Below are 16,894 nucleotides of genomic sequence, written 5' to 3' on the forward strand. Positions count from 1 at the left end.
AGCGGACAAGTGCTCCGCACCGCGGCGGCCAGAGCCGGAGCCCGCCTCAGCACCCACCCCAACCCCGGGGCCCCGCGCGGACCTCTAGGCCGTCGGGGGGCGACCCGAGCTCGGCGCGGCCGGCGTGCAGTGGCTCCTCCTGGGGGCGTGTGCGGGGGCAGGGCAGAGGCGCCACCCTCCCCCCCGTCTGAGGGGCGTCTCCGGGGCTCAACCGGGTCCGCTGGAACCGGGAGTGCGCCTTCCCCTGGTGGACAGAGCAGGGTCAGGGGCAGGGTCAGGGACGCCCCGGAGAGCCATACTGGACTAACGGGCCGCCGTGTGACGCTGGAAGTCCTGAGGCGGCGCTGGCCGTGCGCACAAGCAAGCCTCGGCGGGGAGCACTGCGGGAGGAAGCTCCGCGCTTCCCGCCGCCCCTCTGCCTGCCCTTGCGGGGGGCAGAGGTCAGGGCCGGCCTTTCATAGCGCCCCAACCCCTTGCACACCCAGAAGAGCACCTCTCCCTAGCACTTTGCCTCTGACACCAGAGCCGCGAACCCACTTCTACGTGGCAGGCTGGAGCGCCGGCTGTGATGTTTAAAAAGCTGGGCTGCGTGACTGAAGGATGCTCCGCCCCGAGGTTCCAACGGTGCCCACTCCAAAACACGCAGCTCTGACATCTGGTGTGCGGGCCACCGTGGTCAGGCCCCGGCAGCGTGGTGTGAGTCTACCCTTGGCCCCACAGGCCACGGATTAATGCTTAATTTATCAGCACAAATCATCCCCTACGACAAGATGCATGCCCTGAAGTCAGAAGACAATACCATGCTTCTCAAGCATAAAGACCTGTATAAGTCAGAAAAAAAGGACAGTTCATAGGAGTTTTACAATTTATTAAATAGAAAAGCTGTCAATTTGAACAGGAGGGAAAAGGGAAATTTATTTAGAAAAATAACATCTACAGAAAAATAGGCAAGAAGGCACGCAGTGCATGTTCCGCCTGCCCTATCTGGCAAAGCAGTTGGAAAGGCTCCGTGGAGGCCTTGTGCCAACACAGGGAGGCTCTGCACTCTGAACTCCTGAAGCCTAAATGTCATGATATAAACCCCCTTTAAACACGTATCAAAACCCTCCAGCCAAAGCACTCTTTCAAACCCGCCCCACGGCACACAGGTGCACTTAGATGGCCGCACACACTGGCCTGCCTGGGTGACCCAGAGCCCTGCATGGGACATCCGTGCTCAGGTCTCCCACGGCAGGCACGCCCACGGGGGGCAAGAGTGGACTCCGAGCCGGCAGGGGCCCCAAGGGAGGTTGCAGGGCCCTAGGCCTTCGGAAGCAGCTGACCGCGGCTCCCCTGCTTTCTCTCCTGTCGAAATTAAGGATGAGCCATTGACTTATCTTATAATTAACATTCCAGAATGACAACGGAAGACACTCATTACAGAACTGTGCTTTTCAGTTTAGTAGCTTCAAAAAAAATCACTGGCTTTTATAGAAACATCTTCCGATAGAGCATTACTCTGGGAAGTAGCGGGAGCTCGAGCCCCCAGAAGGGCTGCGGAGAAGCCGGTGCGGCTCTCACACAGGGGCTGCTTCTCCCTGCAGAGGCTGCTCACACTTCGCAGGTCACGAAATCAGCAGGTCATGATAAATAGCTTTACTACGGGTGAGCACGACATATTTAAAGACACAACGGCATTTCCAAATCTGGTGAGCAGAGACGTCTGGCTGTACGCGAGGCCACGGCCTAGAAGCACGTCAGGGTTCTCAAGACTCCTCCTCATCTCTAATTTCAGAAATTCTGTCTATAGATTTAAGGATTTCAGCAACAAGATTCAACGTTTCAGCTCCCGAAACCAGCTGCCTGAAACGGAAACATGGCTGTTACGGGCCAGCTACCACGACTCTCTGATGACCCCGACAGAAGCCAGAAAGCAGCCCCTGGGGGAAAGTAGACTCCAGCGGCCGCCGCTCCCTCCCAGAGGGGCCTGGCGCTGGGGCAGGCAGTTGGGGCACCCAAGGGGAGTGACTGCAGCGGCCATCTCCGGGGGGTTCTCCAACGAACTCATCTGCTTCTTATGACGAGAGGGAAACACTGTTATTCCTCTCCGTGCAGAACAGAAGTGTGCGGCAGGTGACGGAGCTGGGACTCTGACCTGTGTGAGGTCAGCGCTCCGGTAAAAACCCCTTACCGTGCAGATGGTCCGAGCGCCTGCTAGCCGGGCACACGAGGTGCAACCTGAAGGTTAACAGCGCCAACAAGTGCACGTCTGCTCCCAGAGCCCTGTCTGCTGTGTCTAGTGCAGTCGTGCTTTCAAACACCGAGCTGAGGACCCCCTACCCCAAGGCCCGCTGGCAATTTCAGCCTCACCCCTGCCCATGCCCAATGCTCTTGGCACCCCCGCACGCACTTTATTGAGGAGTGGGCATTGTTCATGACGACACGGAGGTTCTGCAAGGCCACATCGGTGTTTTGCTTGACCACCGCCAGGCTGGCGCCCTGGCCAGAGCGCAAGGCTTCATTCTCACGCTTGAAGTTGGAGACCTGTGCCTGTGGCGGCGGGAGCAGGGAAGCAGTTTGGCGGCCACAGCCTTGGCACAGGCAGTGAGGGAACATGGGCTGGCCCCCGCGGCAGGCGTCTCCTGAGGGGGCTCCCCCAGGACCCGGGCTTCCCCCGTCTGTGGATCCACCCTCAGCACTTCTCTGCAGCATCGGGAAGTTCATGCGGGGCCCCGTGCCATCCCGGACAATGCAGCCTGTGCCCAGCACCCTGCCGCTGAGCAGAGCCAACAGGGCCCGGAGGACCGGGCAGGGGGAGAGCCGGCAGGGCCGGACTGCGCGAGCCAGCGCTGCTAGGGAGGCTCCCAGACCCTAAGCCCGTGCTGGCCACGCACCTGGAGCAAGCTGACCTCCTGTTTCAGCTTCATGACGTGATTTTCTGCTTTCATAGCCCGTTTCTGTCCCGACAAATAAGAAACAAATAAGCACCAGCACCACGTAACGCGGCAAGACGTGGAAACAGAGTACGCCCCCACCCAGGGGCCTCCGGCTCGCACCATGAGGGGCCCCTCCGGGCGCTGCACCTCTGCGGGCTGACGGCAGAGGAGGGGACACAGCCAGCACGTCACTATGCCCACGCACCCTCCCGGCCCCTGTACCGTCATCAGCTCCAGGTTCTGCTCCACCTGCTGGACCACAGACTCCAGATCGTGATAGTCACTTTCCTCCTTGATCATTTTCGCTTCCAGCTTGCGCTCCAGTGTCCTCACCCTGCGGACAAAGAAGACCAGGCTGTCGATCACCCACGCAGCTCACTGTCCGAATGCGTCTGAGAGGCAGCTCGGTGGGGCAAGCGGCTGACCACCACGAGGCCAGCGACCCACAGCTCTGCCGCTCTCAGCAAGCGCGGCTGGAGGGGGCGCGGCGTCGGGTCTGAGCTTTCACTCAGAACACGAGGAGCGTGTGTGACGTGGGTGACCCGCGGACAGGGAAAGCCGAACGTGGTCCCGCCCCGGCGCCCTGTCCCAGACAGCAGATGGATGGGCGTGCTGGCCGGCATTCTGGAAGCAGTGCTGACTCAGGGCGTACGTACATTTCTGTTTGAGTCTCGGAGAAACTCTGGACCTCCGTCAGCTTTCTTCTCAGCTTTGAGTTTTCATCTTTCAACTGCAGAGGAAGAAAACCCCTATTAGAAACTTTGTCTCACTCAAACGGAGGCTGCATTGCTGCAAACTGGTCCTGCAACTTCTCAATAAACGAATATTCTGGAGAGGAAGAAAACCAGGAGTGGAGAGCTCTCCCTTTAAAGGCCTAGGGTCACGGACATGCATTTCACTCCTGACCTTCTTTTAAGTGATAATCTCTCCTATAAATGTTTCTTCTACTCAGAACACAGCGAGACATCCTTGAGCTGGCGCCTGAAGTGGACCCTTTCCTGAGGGGGGCACCTGGGAGGGTCTCCGAGGTTCCTGCCCCAGCTGGGCCGCAGCCCACTGCCCCGCACACGGCTCTGCCGGTGGTGCGGCGCATGGGGAATCGGTCAATGTGGGGCGCCGCCACATAGGGCGCACCGCAGACCGTCTGGTCCTTGGTGCCAAGACCCCAGGCCACCAAGGCCACCGGGAGGCTCCGGGTCGTCTGCGAATTCACCACTCGGACACGCGGCGCCACTCAGAGTCCCTCACTTACTGCTTCGTAGCTAATCTGCAGCGTCCGGAGATGCCTATCTCCCAGGGACTCTCCGTGGGCCGCGAAGTCCGTGCTGGGGCTCCCTGGTGGAGAGGCACGAGACTCAGAGTCGCTCAGTGTCCACGGGGGCAGGGTCTCAGGCCCCACCAGCTCCGACGGGGTGGAGAAAAAGGAGATGTATGTGCTGCAGGGTGATGTGCTGGCGGTGACCCCTGAGGGGCGGCTCTGCTCCACAGTGGATGGCAAGTAGGCTCCGTTCCACCCGTCGTCCTCATCCTCGTCTTCGTCCTCGTCCAGAAGATCACCAGCCCCTGTGGGGTCTTCAAAAAATGGCTGCTGATATTCCAGGCCATACCCCACGGTCTGGGAGGTCGGGGAGTTGCGGCCAAGTCCCAGTGTGTGTCTCGTGGCTTCCTAAAGAAAACAGCCGGAGGCACAGCTCAGACCCAGAAGCTGCTGGAAGCCTGTCTTCCGAGGGGCTCGGCAGTGGAAAGAACAGCCCCGTCCTGTCTACCAGGAAAGAGAAGAGCCGGGAAGGGTCCCGGGAGCTTCTCCACCCGAGTTTCCCATCGGCGTTAGCTGCCGGCTCCCTGTGCCCCCCCAGCTCCTGCAGCGTCTCCCACGTCGGAAGAGAGATGTCCTCTGGACGTTTCTCTGTGTACAGTCATCGCAGACGACGCCTTGGATCTACCTTTGAATAAATTCTGTTGTTGCCTGGATCCTCTCCTGACAAGCTGAGGTTCTTGGTTTTTAGAAACTCTTTAAAGGAGAACGGATTGGCCTCTGCAAGGTCTTCAAGTTTATCGTCTGAAACAGTAGGACATGAAATAATTGCCAAAAGTCTCCCAAAAGTAATCGAAAAGAAACTTCCCCGTTATTTTTTTTAGAACACAACCACATCTAAAATTGGGACCACCACCCTCTTCATCCCACCAGAATTCAGCGACGCTAGGACGTGAAAAACCTAGCCAATAAAACAGCTGTCCTTCCACATTCCGAATTTCCTTCCTGGGGTGCCTGGCTGGCTCAGGCAGTAGGACCGGTGACTCTTCACATCGGGGTATGAGTTGGAGCCCCTTATTGGGGGTAGAGCTGTAGTTAAGAATTCTCCTTCCCACTTCCAACCCCCCGGCTCCTGCACCTTGCTGCCCATGGAGACCACTCCCACGGACTCAGGTAGTTGCCCTGGGGTATAACCATGCTGGGGGCCGTCTAGAAGCTCCAACAGCGCAGCCAGCTTGAGGAACCCTGCTCTACCTCTATCCCTTTCCCTGCTCACCCATTCTTCCTTTCTCTTTCCCTGCCTGCTTCCCGCTCTCCCCATCCCTAACCAGCAATGACCATCCGAGCCCAGGCGCCAACCTTGTGCAAAACCAACTCCCGTTTTTCTAGCCCGTGCTGCCTCTTCAGACCCCTGTGGTGTGTCTTCCCACATCTCTCTCGCCTTGCACATCAGGCTCATTTTTTGTCCTCGTAGCCACGCCCTTCCTACACTGGGGTTAAGGCTGAGTCTGCGGGACTCCACCACTTGGCACACTAATTACACGCTGTCAGACTGACAACCTGCCGTGAGGCACCTGATTTGGCGCTTTGTGCTGGGCAGAGGGAAAGCGAGAGGACTGTCCAATCACCCTACCTCCAAAATGTGTCTCTTGGGCTCCTGGCAGACCTTGCTTAGTACATTTCCCCTTTCCGTAGCCAAAATCTGCAAAGAGATGTCATCACCTTAACGTGATCACAGAGGCCTCTGTGACAACAGCTTTTCAACACAGGGTCTCCGTCCCAGTGACTGCCACAGGACGGGGAACTGCTCAAACACAAGCCCCCGGCTCCTGCTGGTGGAGGTGCTGTGGCTTCCGTGGGCCCCGGCTTGTGTGATTCAGAAAAAGCTCCCAGTAAGCTCGGATGACCAATGTGGCTGCGTGTGTCCTCCTCTGCCTTGTGATGCCTTCTGAATACACCCTCACAGACTGCCACTCTCCCATGACGACCTGATGAGACCCCACCTAAAGGCTCGCCCCTGCCGCAGGGCTGCTCCAGGGAGAGTAACCCCGCACTAAAGCCAGACACTGTCCCATGTCCCCCACCTCTCCTGGAAAAGGGGTGGTTGACGGTGCTCCCCTGGGGCGTACCTCTCTCTCGGCACTTACCATCCTACACTGGAAGGGTCTGTGCGGGGAGGGGCCGCTCTGCACCCGCGCCCCCAGGGGCCCGCACTCAGCCGCACTGGGCGCCCATCGCCGGGTCGGGAGCCAGCTGGCCTCCGCGAGTCCCTACGGGCCGGCCGGCGGGGGGGGCTCCCTGAGGCCGGCGTCTCACCTGTGTCTCCCACGGAAGCTAGCACCGGGCTGGGCACATAGCACATAAACGTCGGCCGAATGCCGAGGAAGTGGGAGTCCAGGCCCCCGCCACGGGGACGCTCACAGTCTAGCTGGGGCAGACAGGACCGGCGCTCAGAGAACGCGGGGGCTGCAACAACAACGACAGCGATTGGCCGCGCGCCCCGCGGCCCGCCTCACCTGCAGCCCGGTCCGGCGGGGCGGGGGCGGGGGCGGCTCGGGGGCCCGGCGGGCTCGGCCCCGCCGCCCGGCCCGGCCGCTCACCATCCGGAATGACGAGGCTCCGGGCTCGCGACAGCGGGGGGACGCCCGGGCGGCGCGCATAGCTGTCGGACCTCCCTAGCCCGGCAGCGGCGGCCCCATGGCCCCGGCTCCGCCCCGGCCGCGGCCCGAGTCGCCGGCCCCCGTCGCCCGCCGCCGGGCAGCCACTCCCAGCCTCTCGCCGCGGCTTCCGCTCTCGGCACCGGAAGCGCGCGCACGAGCGCCGCGGGCCGGCGCCGTAGGGGCGGGGCGTCGGGGGCGGGTCCGGAAGTGACGACAGAAGCAGGGGGCGGAGACCCAAGATGGCGGCTATGGTCCTGGCGACGGCGCGGCTGCTGCTGCGCGGCTCGGGTTCGTGGCGCCGCTCGCGGCTGAGGTGAGCCGGGGTCGCGCCGGGGGCCGGCCGGGGGTCGGGGCGGCGGGCGTCAGTCCGGACGCTCAGCCTCTGGCTTCCCCACGCGCAGACGTGGCGCCGCTGGCTCGGGCTCAGGCTTCGGGACCCCGGCCCTGTGTCCGAGGCGCGGAGGGCGCTTCCGTGGCGGGGCCCGCGGGTCCGGGCCCCGAGCACCATTCGCCCGGCCTCGCCGCCGGGCTACTCCCGCCCTGTCCCCCCGGGCCGATGGGGCCCGCCGGGGGCCACGTGTCGTCTCCGCCCGGCCCCCTTGTGAGGCCGAGCGCGCGGGGCCTCGGGCCGTCGCGCCTTCTCCGCCCGCCACTCGCTCTCCCGCCTTCCTGGCCGCGGACGCGTCTACCCGGACACCGTTGGCGGGCGGCCCTCCGTGCGGGCCGGCGCTGCGGGAGCGCGGGCGGGGCGGTCGCGTGAACGCTCCAGCGGGAGGCGGGCGGTGTCGGGCCCGGGGCAGCCGGGGAGTGTGACTTCGGGAGGCGCGCGCAACGGCGGCACTCCCACGCCGGCAGACGAGCGCCGGCCGGCCCGAACGGGAAGGTCGGGAGCGTTGGAGCTGGGGAACCGAGTGTGTTCCGGGCCGGGGCCTCGCGGGGGTGGAGGGGAGCGCTCGAAGGCGCGACCTGGGGAGAGAGCTGGAGTTCGCACCGTGCGGGGCTTCTGGGCCGGCTCAGGGGTCTGGCTTCTGTTTGCACCGGTGGGGCTGAGGGAGATTTGTTTGCTCGGCACAGCTCCGGGCAGAGTGTGGTGCGGTCGCTGCTGTACAAGAGACCACAGCTGAGGTCCAAAGAAGTGACCAACTTGCTGCAAGGTCCTGGGGCCCGGCCAGGATTCGCAGCGAGCAGCGGTGATCCTCATCAGTCCTGGGTGTGGTCTCGAGGGGTGTGGAAACAGGCAGAAAGGGGCATATCGAGTGTTAGTGTGGACGGAACGAGATCGCTTGCGCCCAGATGGCCACCCCAGGCTGGGGGGTCTCTGGTCTGTGTAACCACGCGTCTTCTGTGTTTAGGTCTGGAGCCCCTGCGCGCAGAGGGTTCAGCAGCAGCAGCGCCTACCCGCGTGTCCCGCTTTCATCCCCCTTACCCGGTGTGCCTGAGCCTGTGTTTGCTACGGTCGATGGGCAGGAAAAGTTTGAAACCAAAGTCACCACGCTGGAGAATGGGCTTCGTGTGGCCTCCCAAAACAAATTCGGACAATTTTGCACAGTAGGAGGCAAGTACTGTTGCTGGTGTTGCGCGTCATCCTGTTGGTCTCCACGCGCCACACTTGTTGAGCTTAACGCACTGTCCTGAGTTGTGCTGGGGCGGGGGGGCGGAGAGGATGGCAGAGGCCGTGAAAGCCGCGGCTGCAGGCCATGAACTGCCGCACTGGTGGTGGGCTCTTCCCCTTTCTACCTTCCTAGAAACCTCACACTTTCCCACCGCACACGTGACGCACACAACTCCGTCAGTGTCGGCGTGGTGTGCGGCTGCTGGGACCTAGCCCAGGTGGTGGACACACCGGCATCCTCATGTAATTAGGTCGGCCTGTCTGGTTACCATCCGTTTTCAAGGTTTCTCTTGAGTCCAGTCTTTTCAGTGTTTGGCTTAACCTGTCCATTTTCTTTTTATCGCCAGTTCTTATTAATTCAGGATCAAGATACGAAGCAAAATATCTTAGTGGAATTGCTCACTTTTTGGAAAAGTTGGCATTTTCGGTCAGTATCCTATTTGTAATCTTTGAGACTAGATCTGAGAAGGATTTATCGATTTCTATGTTCTTTAAAATGGTTATTTCAGTAAGTGGCTAAGCTGCTAAGGTAATTCTACTAAAAGATTTTTAGGTTAAAAGATATTTGATTTTACGTGTTTTTAAAGTAAACAAGTTTTTTTTCTCAAAGAATGTATTTTAGAGGTTGCTTTGGGTTGGGTACTTAGGTTTGCTTACTTATTTTTACTAGTCGACAGATCGGTTTGACAGTAAAGATGAAATTCTGCTGACGTTGGAAAAGCACGGGGGTATTTGTGACTGCCAGACATCAAGGTATGTCAGGTTATTTTGGACCCACATGGAACTGTGGTTCTTATCTTCGGTCGGAGTCCCACTGAAACCCACCCCGGAGAGTCTGTGGGGGTTAGTGGTGGGAGGTGAGCCTGGCCTGGGCTGGGCTGGGTGGAGGACTTGTGTGGGGAAGCACGTCAGCAGCATCGTTTAGAGCAGAGAACGTGCTGCGGAGCCAGGTAGTGCCCAGAGACTGCCGGCTGGGCACTAGGGACACAGCAGGCCCCATCCCCCATACGCTCACGTATCTGGCAGAGCGCTGCACCACAGGTCACGGACACGAGAGCCAGCAACCAAGACTGGTGGAAGCACGGGGAAGGTAGCCAACCTGGTGTGGAGTCGGGAAAGGAACCGTAGCAAACTCGTCATTGGACTGGTGTGGAAGGAGTTTGCCAAAGCGGCTGAGGGGAGGAGGCGGCCCAGGACAGCATGGGGAGAGGCTCAGCCAGGAAGAGGCAGCGGGCTTTTTGGGAACGGGGAGGTCCAGTCTGCAGCCAGCCCACAGACATCAGGGTGCAACGGACGGGGCAGGTGTTTGTCTACCACGTGTGGCTCTGTCCTCAGCCGGGGAAGGCCGTGTGCACTGCACGTTGACCAGCGGGTCGGGGCAGCAGATGCTCAGGAAGCACGTGATAAAAGGGCTCCCCGTGGCAGGGGTCCTGTGCTCGTGGAAATGTCTCAGAATGGCTCCTGTCCATCTTGGCTAGACAGCTGCTGTCACTCCGGTGCATGCTGAAAGTCCCACTAAGATGGGACATAGTGAGTGTGTGTTGGTCCTCCATGCCGGGGGCAGGGAACAGCCCCTGTTGGCCTGCACCTGTGCTGACCTCAGTGCCTGGTGTCATTGCTGCTTTCCAGGGACACCACCATGTATGCTGTGTCTGCTGATTCTAAAGGCTTGGACACGGTGGTTGGCTTGCTGGCTGACGTGGTCCTGCACCCCAGACTCACAGGTGGGCCCTGGGCGGCCTGAGGGGGCTGGAGGCTGGGCCCCGGGGAGGCACGTGGAGGCGCTGGCCCGGGGGAGGAGCGCTGTAGGCAGCCCTTGTGCGCAGCTGCCAGTGACTTGACAATTTCCTTGGAAATAACGCTGATGGTCGGGAAAGTCTTTGGTGTTTAGTACTTCGATGTAATTCTGTGCCTTTTGACATTTTCAGTTAAATTAGGTCTTTCTTTTTTTTTATTTTCTAAGTTTTTATTTATTCATTTAATTCATCTTTACACCTAGCATGGCGTGGGAGCTCACAGTCCACGATCAGGAGTTGCACGCTGCTCCGATGGAGCCAGCCAGGTGTCCCGGGGAGGATTTTATTTATTATGACAGAGACCATGGGAGAGGGAACACAAGCATGGGGAGTGGGAGAGGGAGAAGCCGGCTTCCTGCCGAGCAGGGAGTCCGATGTGGGGCTCCATTCTAGGACCCTAGGATCGTGACCTGAGCCGAAGGAAGACGCTTAGCAACTGAGCCACCCAGGCACCCCTCAGACTATCTGTAAACTCTGGGCTGGTGCGCTACCGGAAGCTTCCACGTCCCTGTGTCCATCCCCTTCCTTGGCTTGGTGGTGGCAGGACCTTGAATTCTATGCCTGCAGTGGGCCGGAGTGGGCCACATCAGCCTGGCCTTGTAGTCCTTCCAGTACTTGCTCCAACAAGCTACCGAAGCGGCCGCGCGATGCCGGGTGGTGCCTCTTTTGTAAATCCTTCCTACCCTGTGCTTTGGGGCAGACGGGTCAGGGGCCTGGTGCCTCTCCTGAGAAGCTGGGGTTTGGGGCTGGTCCACGTGGCTGCCTCATGGCTGAGCCGGAGAAGAGGCCCAATGTCTCTGGGCCCTGCTCCGTGCTGCTGACCCCCTCACTTATGCAAGCACCCCCAGGTCCACCCAGACGAAGGCCAAGGAGATACTGGTGCCTGCCTGCCGATGACCCTTGGCCCAGCCTGGTGGCGTGGGCCCAGTGCCATTTCTCTCCTGGCTTGTGCGGTCTGAGCCTTGTCTGGGTTCCTTGCAGATGAAGAAATAGACATGACACGAATGGCTGTCCAGTTTGAGCTGGAGGACCTTAACATGCGGCCTGACCCGGAACCGCTTCTCACGGAGATGATTCACGAGGTACTAGAGAACCCATAGCACCCGCCTCCGCGTCAGTGCCCCCCTCCCCCGGCCCCGCACCAGCATGGTTGGGAGGGTGTGTCTGCCGTCCTGCAGGCATGGACAGAAGCTCTGTCATTCCCGCACCAGCGACTCATGGGTGTTCTTCATGTCCTCATTCTTGGACAGGATCGTCATCCATTTCCAGAATGAGCATTTTAGTTGACGTGCTTTTGGGTTTTTGTTTTTGTTTTTTTCTTTTTTTCGAGGCTTCATTCTGGAGAGAGATTTTACTGCTTTTACGAACACACGAAACTGTTCCTGCCAAGCTAGCAAAGCTAAGCTCCTCTGGGCCTTTCCAGTCACAGCTGGTGTCACAGCAGGCCCCGCTGAGGGGGAGACCGGGCCCTGGTCTCTCTGTCACTGTGTTTCTCCCTTCTTTTGTTAGGCTGCTTATCAGGAAAACACAGTTGGCCTCCACCGTTTCTGCCCCACAGAAAACATAGGAAAGATTGATCGAGAAGTGCTTCATTCCTACCTGAGAAACTACTACACCCCCGACCGCATGGTGCTGGCAGGGGTGGGTGTGGAGCATGAGCACCTGGTGGAATGTGCCAGAAAGCACCTCCAGGGAACCCGGCCAGCCTGGGGGTGTGCGAAGGCTGTGGACGTGGACAGATCAGTAGCACAGTACACTGGGGGCATGGTCAAGGTAACTCGAGGTGGGGTGTGTATGTGTTGTTTAGTTTCTGTTTTTGGCATGTTCTCAGCTTCATCGCGCCGGTGTTAGAATTAGCCACACATTCGTGGCTTTACCGCGACACACCTTCTGGGGTTGGAGCAGGACATGTTCTTGCTCAAAGCTGAGAGCTTATTAAGAAGGAGTTTAGGAGTCCCGGGGTGCCTCAGTTGGTTAAGTGTCAGCCTTTGGCTTGGGTCGTGGTCCCAGGATTGAGCCCCACATCGGGCCCCCTGCTTAGTAGGTGTCTGCTTCTCCCTCTCCCTCTGTTCTCTCTCTCTCTCCCCCTCTCCCTGCAGTAAATAAATAAGATCTTTAAAAAAATAATGAGTCTAGCTTCCGTGGAAGGCTGCAGGATCGTTTCTGTGTCTGAAGGAACTTACGCTCATGCGTAGTTTCTGTAGAACCCTCGTGGGGTCTTTTGCTTTGTTTGTTTTTTTAAAGTAGGCTCCACGCCCAGCATGGAGCCCAGTGCGGGGCTTGAACTCACGACCTTGAGATCAAAAGTTGGACACTCAGTGGAACCACACAGCTGTTCCGTGGAGCATCTTTAGGCTGACCTGACCTGAGAGGCTTTTGAGGCTTGCTTGTTTTCCGTGTGGGCACACTGTTCACTCTTTGCTTGTAGCTGGAGAGAGACATGTCCAACGTCAGCCTGGGCCCCGCCCCGTTCCCCGAGCTCACGCACATCATGATAGGACTGGAGAGCTGTTCCTTCTTGGTAAGTTTCATCTGGGTCCCACCGCGCCGGGGAGTCTGGCGTCACCTCCCGGCCGAGTTCCGCCCTCGCGTCTCCGCAGGAGGAGGACTTCATCCCCTTCGCCGTTCTCAACATGATGATGGGAGGCGGTGGCTCCTTCTCCGCCGGCGGGCCTGGCAAAGGCATGTTCACCAGGCTCTACCTCAACGTGCTCAACAGGTAGCTTGACTTGCTTTCGCTGGCTGTCCCTGTGCCATCAGGCCCAGCTGCGGGCCCTTTTGCACTGTGCCACCGCCTTGTCCCTGTCCTTTGCAGGCACCACTGGATGTACAATGCGACCTCGTACCACCACAGTTACGAGGACACGGGCCTCCTGTGCGTGCACGCCAGCGCCGACCCCCGGCAGGTGAGGGCTGGGCCCAAAGCTGGCAGCCGCCGCTTCCTGTACACAGCCAGGCTCTCGGGCGTTTCCTCTGAATTGGAAGAGAGGCTCTTAGTCCGGATCACACCTTTCATCTGTGCCCTCTTCCTTAAAGGTTCGAGAAATGGTGGAGATCCTCACGAAGGAATTTATTTTAATGGCTGGAACTGTGGATGTGGTAAGTACAGCACAGAGCCATCTCCGGACGTCCCCGCGGTGTCAGCAGGTTAGAGAACGTGGTGTGGGGGTGGCTGGCAGTGGGCCCGTCCCCCGTGCTCCCAGCCCCGCCGGCATCTCAGAACAGTGCAGCCCCCCGGGTTGGCCCAGGCCCACGGCCAAGCTCCCCGCCTGCTCGCTGCTGTCAGCACCAAGAACAGTTGCTGCCTGACCCGCCCTGGGCCTGCTCACACCTGCCTGGCCTGGGGCCTCCTTCGGCTTTGGTTTTGTGGGAAGGAATGAGGCCGAGCGGTCTCGTGTGTCCGGCCGCCCTGCGGACCGTGTGAGTTAGAGCCGCATCACACTGGATGAGCAGGTGTTCAGGTGGTTCTCAGGCTCTCCCCTCATTTCCAGTGTATTTTTTATTTTGCTTTTTTGGTTTGGTTTGGTTTTGTCTTTAAAGATTTTATTTTTGAGGTAATCTCCGCAGTGTGGGGCTGGAGCTCACGGCCCCGAGACTGAAAGCCACATGCTCTGTGGACAGAGCACACCGGGTGCGCTGAGCTCCCGTTTCGTATTTTAACCTACGTCTTTGTTTCCTTGTTTTTTGGAAGTTGGTTTTTGTCACTTTACACATTTAGAGATCTTGTTTCTTGCTGGACCAGCGCTTGCATGAATAAGCAGGTTCCGTGCGCGTGCGTAGAAGGCCCGGGCAGAGCGCCCCAGCGCGCAGCCTGAGTGCCCACGAGGCTGGGCGGACGGCTGTCCGCCGCAGATCTTTCCTGCTCATTCCGTGCTTTTGCAGTAATCACGTGGTCCCCTTTCTAGTCAGGAAAAAAAGTCATTTCTAATAAAAATGTATTTCCAAAAACTCATTTTAAGAACACATATTTAAAAATTTATGTTGGGCCTTCGTTGGTGGCCTACTAGGAAATACTTCCACTAGTCTGAGGTAAGGGTTAAGTATTTGCCGCAGTAGGAAGAGTAGGGAGAACCCGTCAGGAATCAGGAGTCCTCGCGGAGACGACCGCACGGGATCTTGGCTCTGTCTCCCAGCGTGCGCTGCCCTTGCGCCCGCCCCGCCTGTCACCGCGTGTGACCTTCCGTGCCCTCCAGTGTCTGGTGGAGTGCTGGGAGCAGAACTTGAAGGAGTCACGGTGTCCGTCTCACGTGGTCCGCGGCTCAAGGCCAGACCGCGGTAGATCTAGCTGGTCCCCTCGGAGCTGCCTGGGGGAGCGGGGAGCCCCCGACTCTAGGATCCATCTTGCTCGTGCTTGTGGCCGAGAGCGGGCGACGGCACAGGCGCCACCTCAAGCTGAACTGTGGGGCGGGGGATTGCGTCTCAGGCGGAGCTGGAGCGGGCCAAGACGCAGCTGATGTCCATGCTCATGATGAACCTCGAGTCCAGGCCTGTGATCTTCGAGGACGTGGGGAGGCAGGTGCTGGCCACGCGCTCCAGGAAGCTGCCGCATGAGCTGTGCGCGCTCATCCGTGAGTACCGGCCCGCCGGCCCGCTCGGGCTCCTTCCCAGGGGACCACACGGCCCTGCTGACCTGTGGCTCTCGCACCCCTGAGCCCTCGCTCTGGGCCGGCCCTGCCTCCCGTCCCTGAGAGCCGAGCCCCGCAACTCCGGCTTCCAGTGCCTCACAGAGGGGCCGTGCCTGCCACACGGGGCTTCCGGGCACACTCTGAGAGACGCTCCACATGCAGCTCACGGGGGGCTCCCTCTGTGACTTGCACCAAGGTCGCCATGACCTCCCGAGAGTGACGTACAGGAAGTCCTTGAGTTTCCTCTGTGTGTCCCTCCCGCTTTGAGGGACAAATCTGTCCACACTGCATCAGCTCCTCAGAGGGTCCGTGAGCCCACAAGGTTGGGACGGTGGTTCCGTGGTGACGTTTGTTACCTCATGGCAGCTCCCGTGTGCCTCGTCCACAGGTGCATCCTTACCCTGCTTTGGGGAGCCCCTCCGGCCGCGGCGCTCAGCACACCGCTCTCCCTAAGGCCTCATCTTCTGTAGTAGCACCTTGTCACTGGTCGCCGTGTTCCCACACTGCGCTCTCTATGCCCACGCACGCTGAGGCCCCAGGTCCCGCCTCGGAGGGCGGCGTGTGTGACCGCCTGCCCTACGGAGCCCCGGGCGGCAGTGCTTTTCCTTCCCTGCAGCCTCTCCCCGGGGCTGCTGCGCCTACTGAGCTGTTCCTTCTCAGGGGTGTCGGCTGCTCTGGGAACTGACACGTCTCGCATTTGAAAATCCTTTAAAACCATTGGTACCTCCCCCTTCGCCAAGAAAACTTCCCTGACCTCAGCCTCACTCACCCTGTCGTTGCCTCGCAACGGAATCTGGACCCTCTGGAGTCTGGAGTCCGCAGCCCGGCCTTGGACCCCCGGGGCTGTTCCGTGGCCGTAGCCACGCACGGAGATGGAGTCCATGCAGGAGGCGGCCGTTCTCCTGAGGTCCTTTTGTTCCCTGTGCCAGGCAGCGTGAAACCAGAGGACATCCGGAGAGCTGCCTCGCAGATGCTCCGCAGGAAGCCCGCGGTGGCCGCCCTGGGCGACCTGAGTGACCTGCCCACCTACGAGCACATCCAGGCGGCGCTGTCCAGCAGAGACGGGCGCCTGCCCAGGACCTACCGGCTCTTCCGCTAGAGGCCGTTTGAGACGCGGCCCAACTGGGCGGTGGGTGCAGCGTGTTTTTTCGGGTGTGAGTTTAGTGCGAAGATTGATAAACGGTGCAAACCACGGGACTCTTCTCTTAAATTTGAACATGTTTAATGTCATCGAGCTTCTGGTTCTTCGCTGTTGACTAGGCCATTCAGTAGAGCAAAGGTCTGCCCTCAGTGTGGCTAGAAACTGGTGGCTCCCAGGAAAGTTCCAGGCCGACTGGTGCGGGGGAGCGGGTTAGCGCCCTTCCTTCCGTCCTATGCTCCCGGAGGTGAGCCGTCATGAGTCGGTCAGTGCCTGACTGTCTCCCCACAGAGGCCACGGGGCCCATGAGCCCGCCCAGCCTCCCCACAGGCCCCGGGGTAGGGCAGGAGCCCCTGGTTGGCTTCAAGGAGCGTTTTCCTCAGCACAGTGTTTCCCTTCACCGTCGTGAGGATGGGGTGTCTCAGTCAGCAGCGGCCCTAGAACAGGGTTGGACGTGGGCAAGCGAGCTGTCTCCCAGGGGAGGCCTCTCGTCCTTTCCTTTAAGATGCGTCCGAGCGCACAGGACGGGAGGCGGGGTTCTCAGACTCGGCGGCCGGTGGGGGAGCGAAGCTCGGAGCTTGCTGGGAGGCGGAGGAGCACTAGGCCCTGCGGGCGCGTGGCCAGATGTGGAGCGCCGCGGGGCCCGTGACGCCAGTGACGTGCGGTAGCTTCGTAGGTCTCAGACATGAATGCACGTAGAGTCCCCAGAGTCCATGTGGGGCACCTTGTGGTTGCAGGGCCGCCGTGGTCCCTAGCACTCGGCAGCTGGGGACAGAGCCTGCAGCCCAGCCTCGGCCGCTCGGGTGGAGGGGGCAGGGCTGCTTTGGGGAGATCAACGCGTAAATGTTCCTTCACTTTGCCGGGGCCGCCGTCCCATTTCCATGCTTTTCCAG

General features: G+C 59.9%; 2 protein-coding genes across 6 annotated transcripts; one reads left to right on the forward strand and one right to left on the reverse strand.

Annotated features, from left to right (window-relative positions):
• Window positions 1–1,262: 1,262 nt before the first annotated feature.
• Window positions 1,263–6,979, reverse strand: ENTR1 (endosome associated trafficking regulator 1). Its single transcript, XM_032308140.1, has 10 exons — window positions 6,771–6,979; window positions 6,487–6,636; window positions 5,804–5,872; window positions 4,859–4,974; window positions 4,168–4,581; window positions 3,572–3,645; window positions 3,138–3,249; window positions 2,874–2,936; window positions 2,390–2,529; window positions 1,263–1,842 (listed from the first exon to the last, which is right to left on the reverse strand). The coding sequence occupies exons 2-10, from the start codon at window positions 6,530–6,532 to the stop codon at window positions 1,746–1,748; spliced, it is 1,131 nt and encodes a 376-aa protein (XP_032164031.1). The 5' UTR covers window positions 6,533–6,636; window positions 6,771–6,979; the 3' UTR covers window positions 1,263–1,745.
• Window positions 6,980–7,022: 43 nt separating this feature from the next.
• Window positions 7,023–16,093, forward strand: PMPCA (peptidase, mitochondrial processing subunit alpha). 5 transcript variants are annotated; one of them, XM_032308136.1, is made up of 13 exons: window positions 7,023–7,143; window positions 8,183–8,385; window positions 8,790–8,869; window positions 9,113–9,195; window positions 10,072–10,166; window positions 11,220–11,320; window positions 11,748–12,011; window positions 12,667–12,759; window positions 12,839–12,957; window positions 13,054–13,144; window positions 13,275–13,337; window positions 14,662–14,806; window positions 15,797–15,906. In XM_032308136.1, the coding sequence occupies exons 1-13, from the start codon at window positions 7,070–7,072 to the stop codon at window positions 15,799–15,801; spliced, it is 1,416 nt and encodes a 471-aa protein (XP_032164027.1). In that variant the 5' UTR covers window positions 7,023–7,069; the 3' UTR covers window positions 15,802–15,906. The 5 variants fall into 5 exon arrangements, with proteins under 5 accessions (XP_032164027.1, XP_032164026.1, XP_032164025.1 ...); XM_032308135.1 differs by lacking the exon at window positions 15,797–15,906 and adding an exon at window positions 15,651–15,786; XM_032308134.1 differs by having other exon boundaries at window positions 7,070–7,143; window positions 15,793–16,093.
• Window positions 16,094–16,894: the final 801 nt, after the last annotated feature.

This window comes from Mustela erminea, chromosome 12 (genome assembly GCF_009829155.1).
Source record: "Mustela erminea isolate mMusErm1 chromosome 12, mMusErm1.Pri, whole genome shotgun sequence".
NCBI classification, from domain to species: domain Eukaryota; kingdom Metazoa; phylum Chordata; class Mammalia; order Carnivora; family Mustelidae; genus Mustela; species Mustela erminea.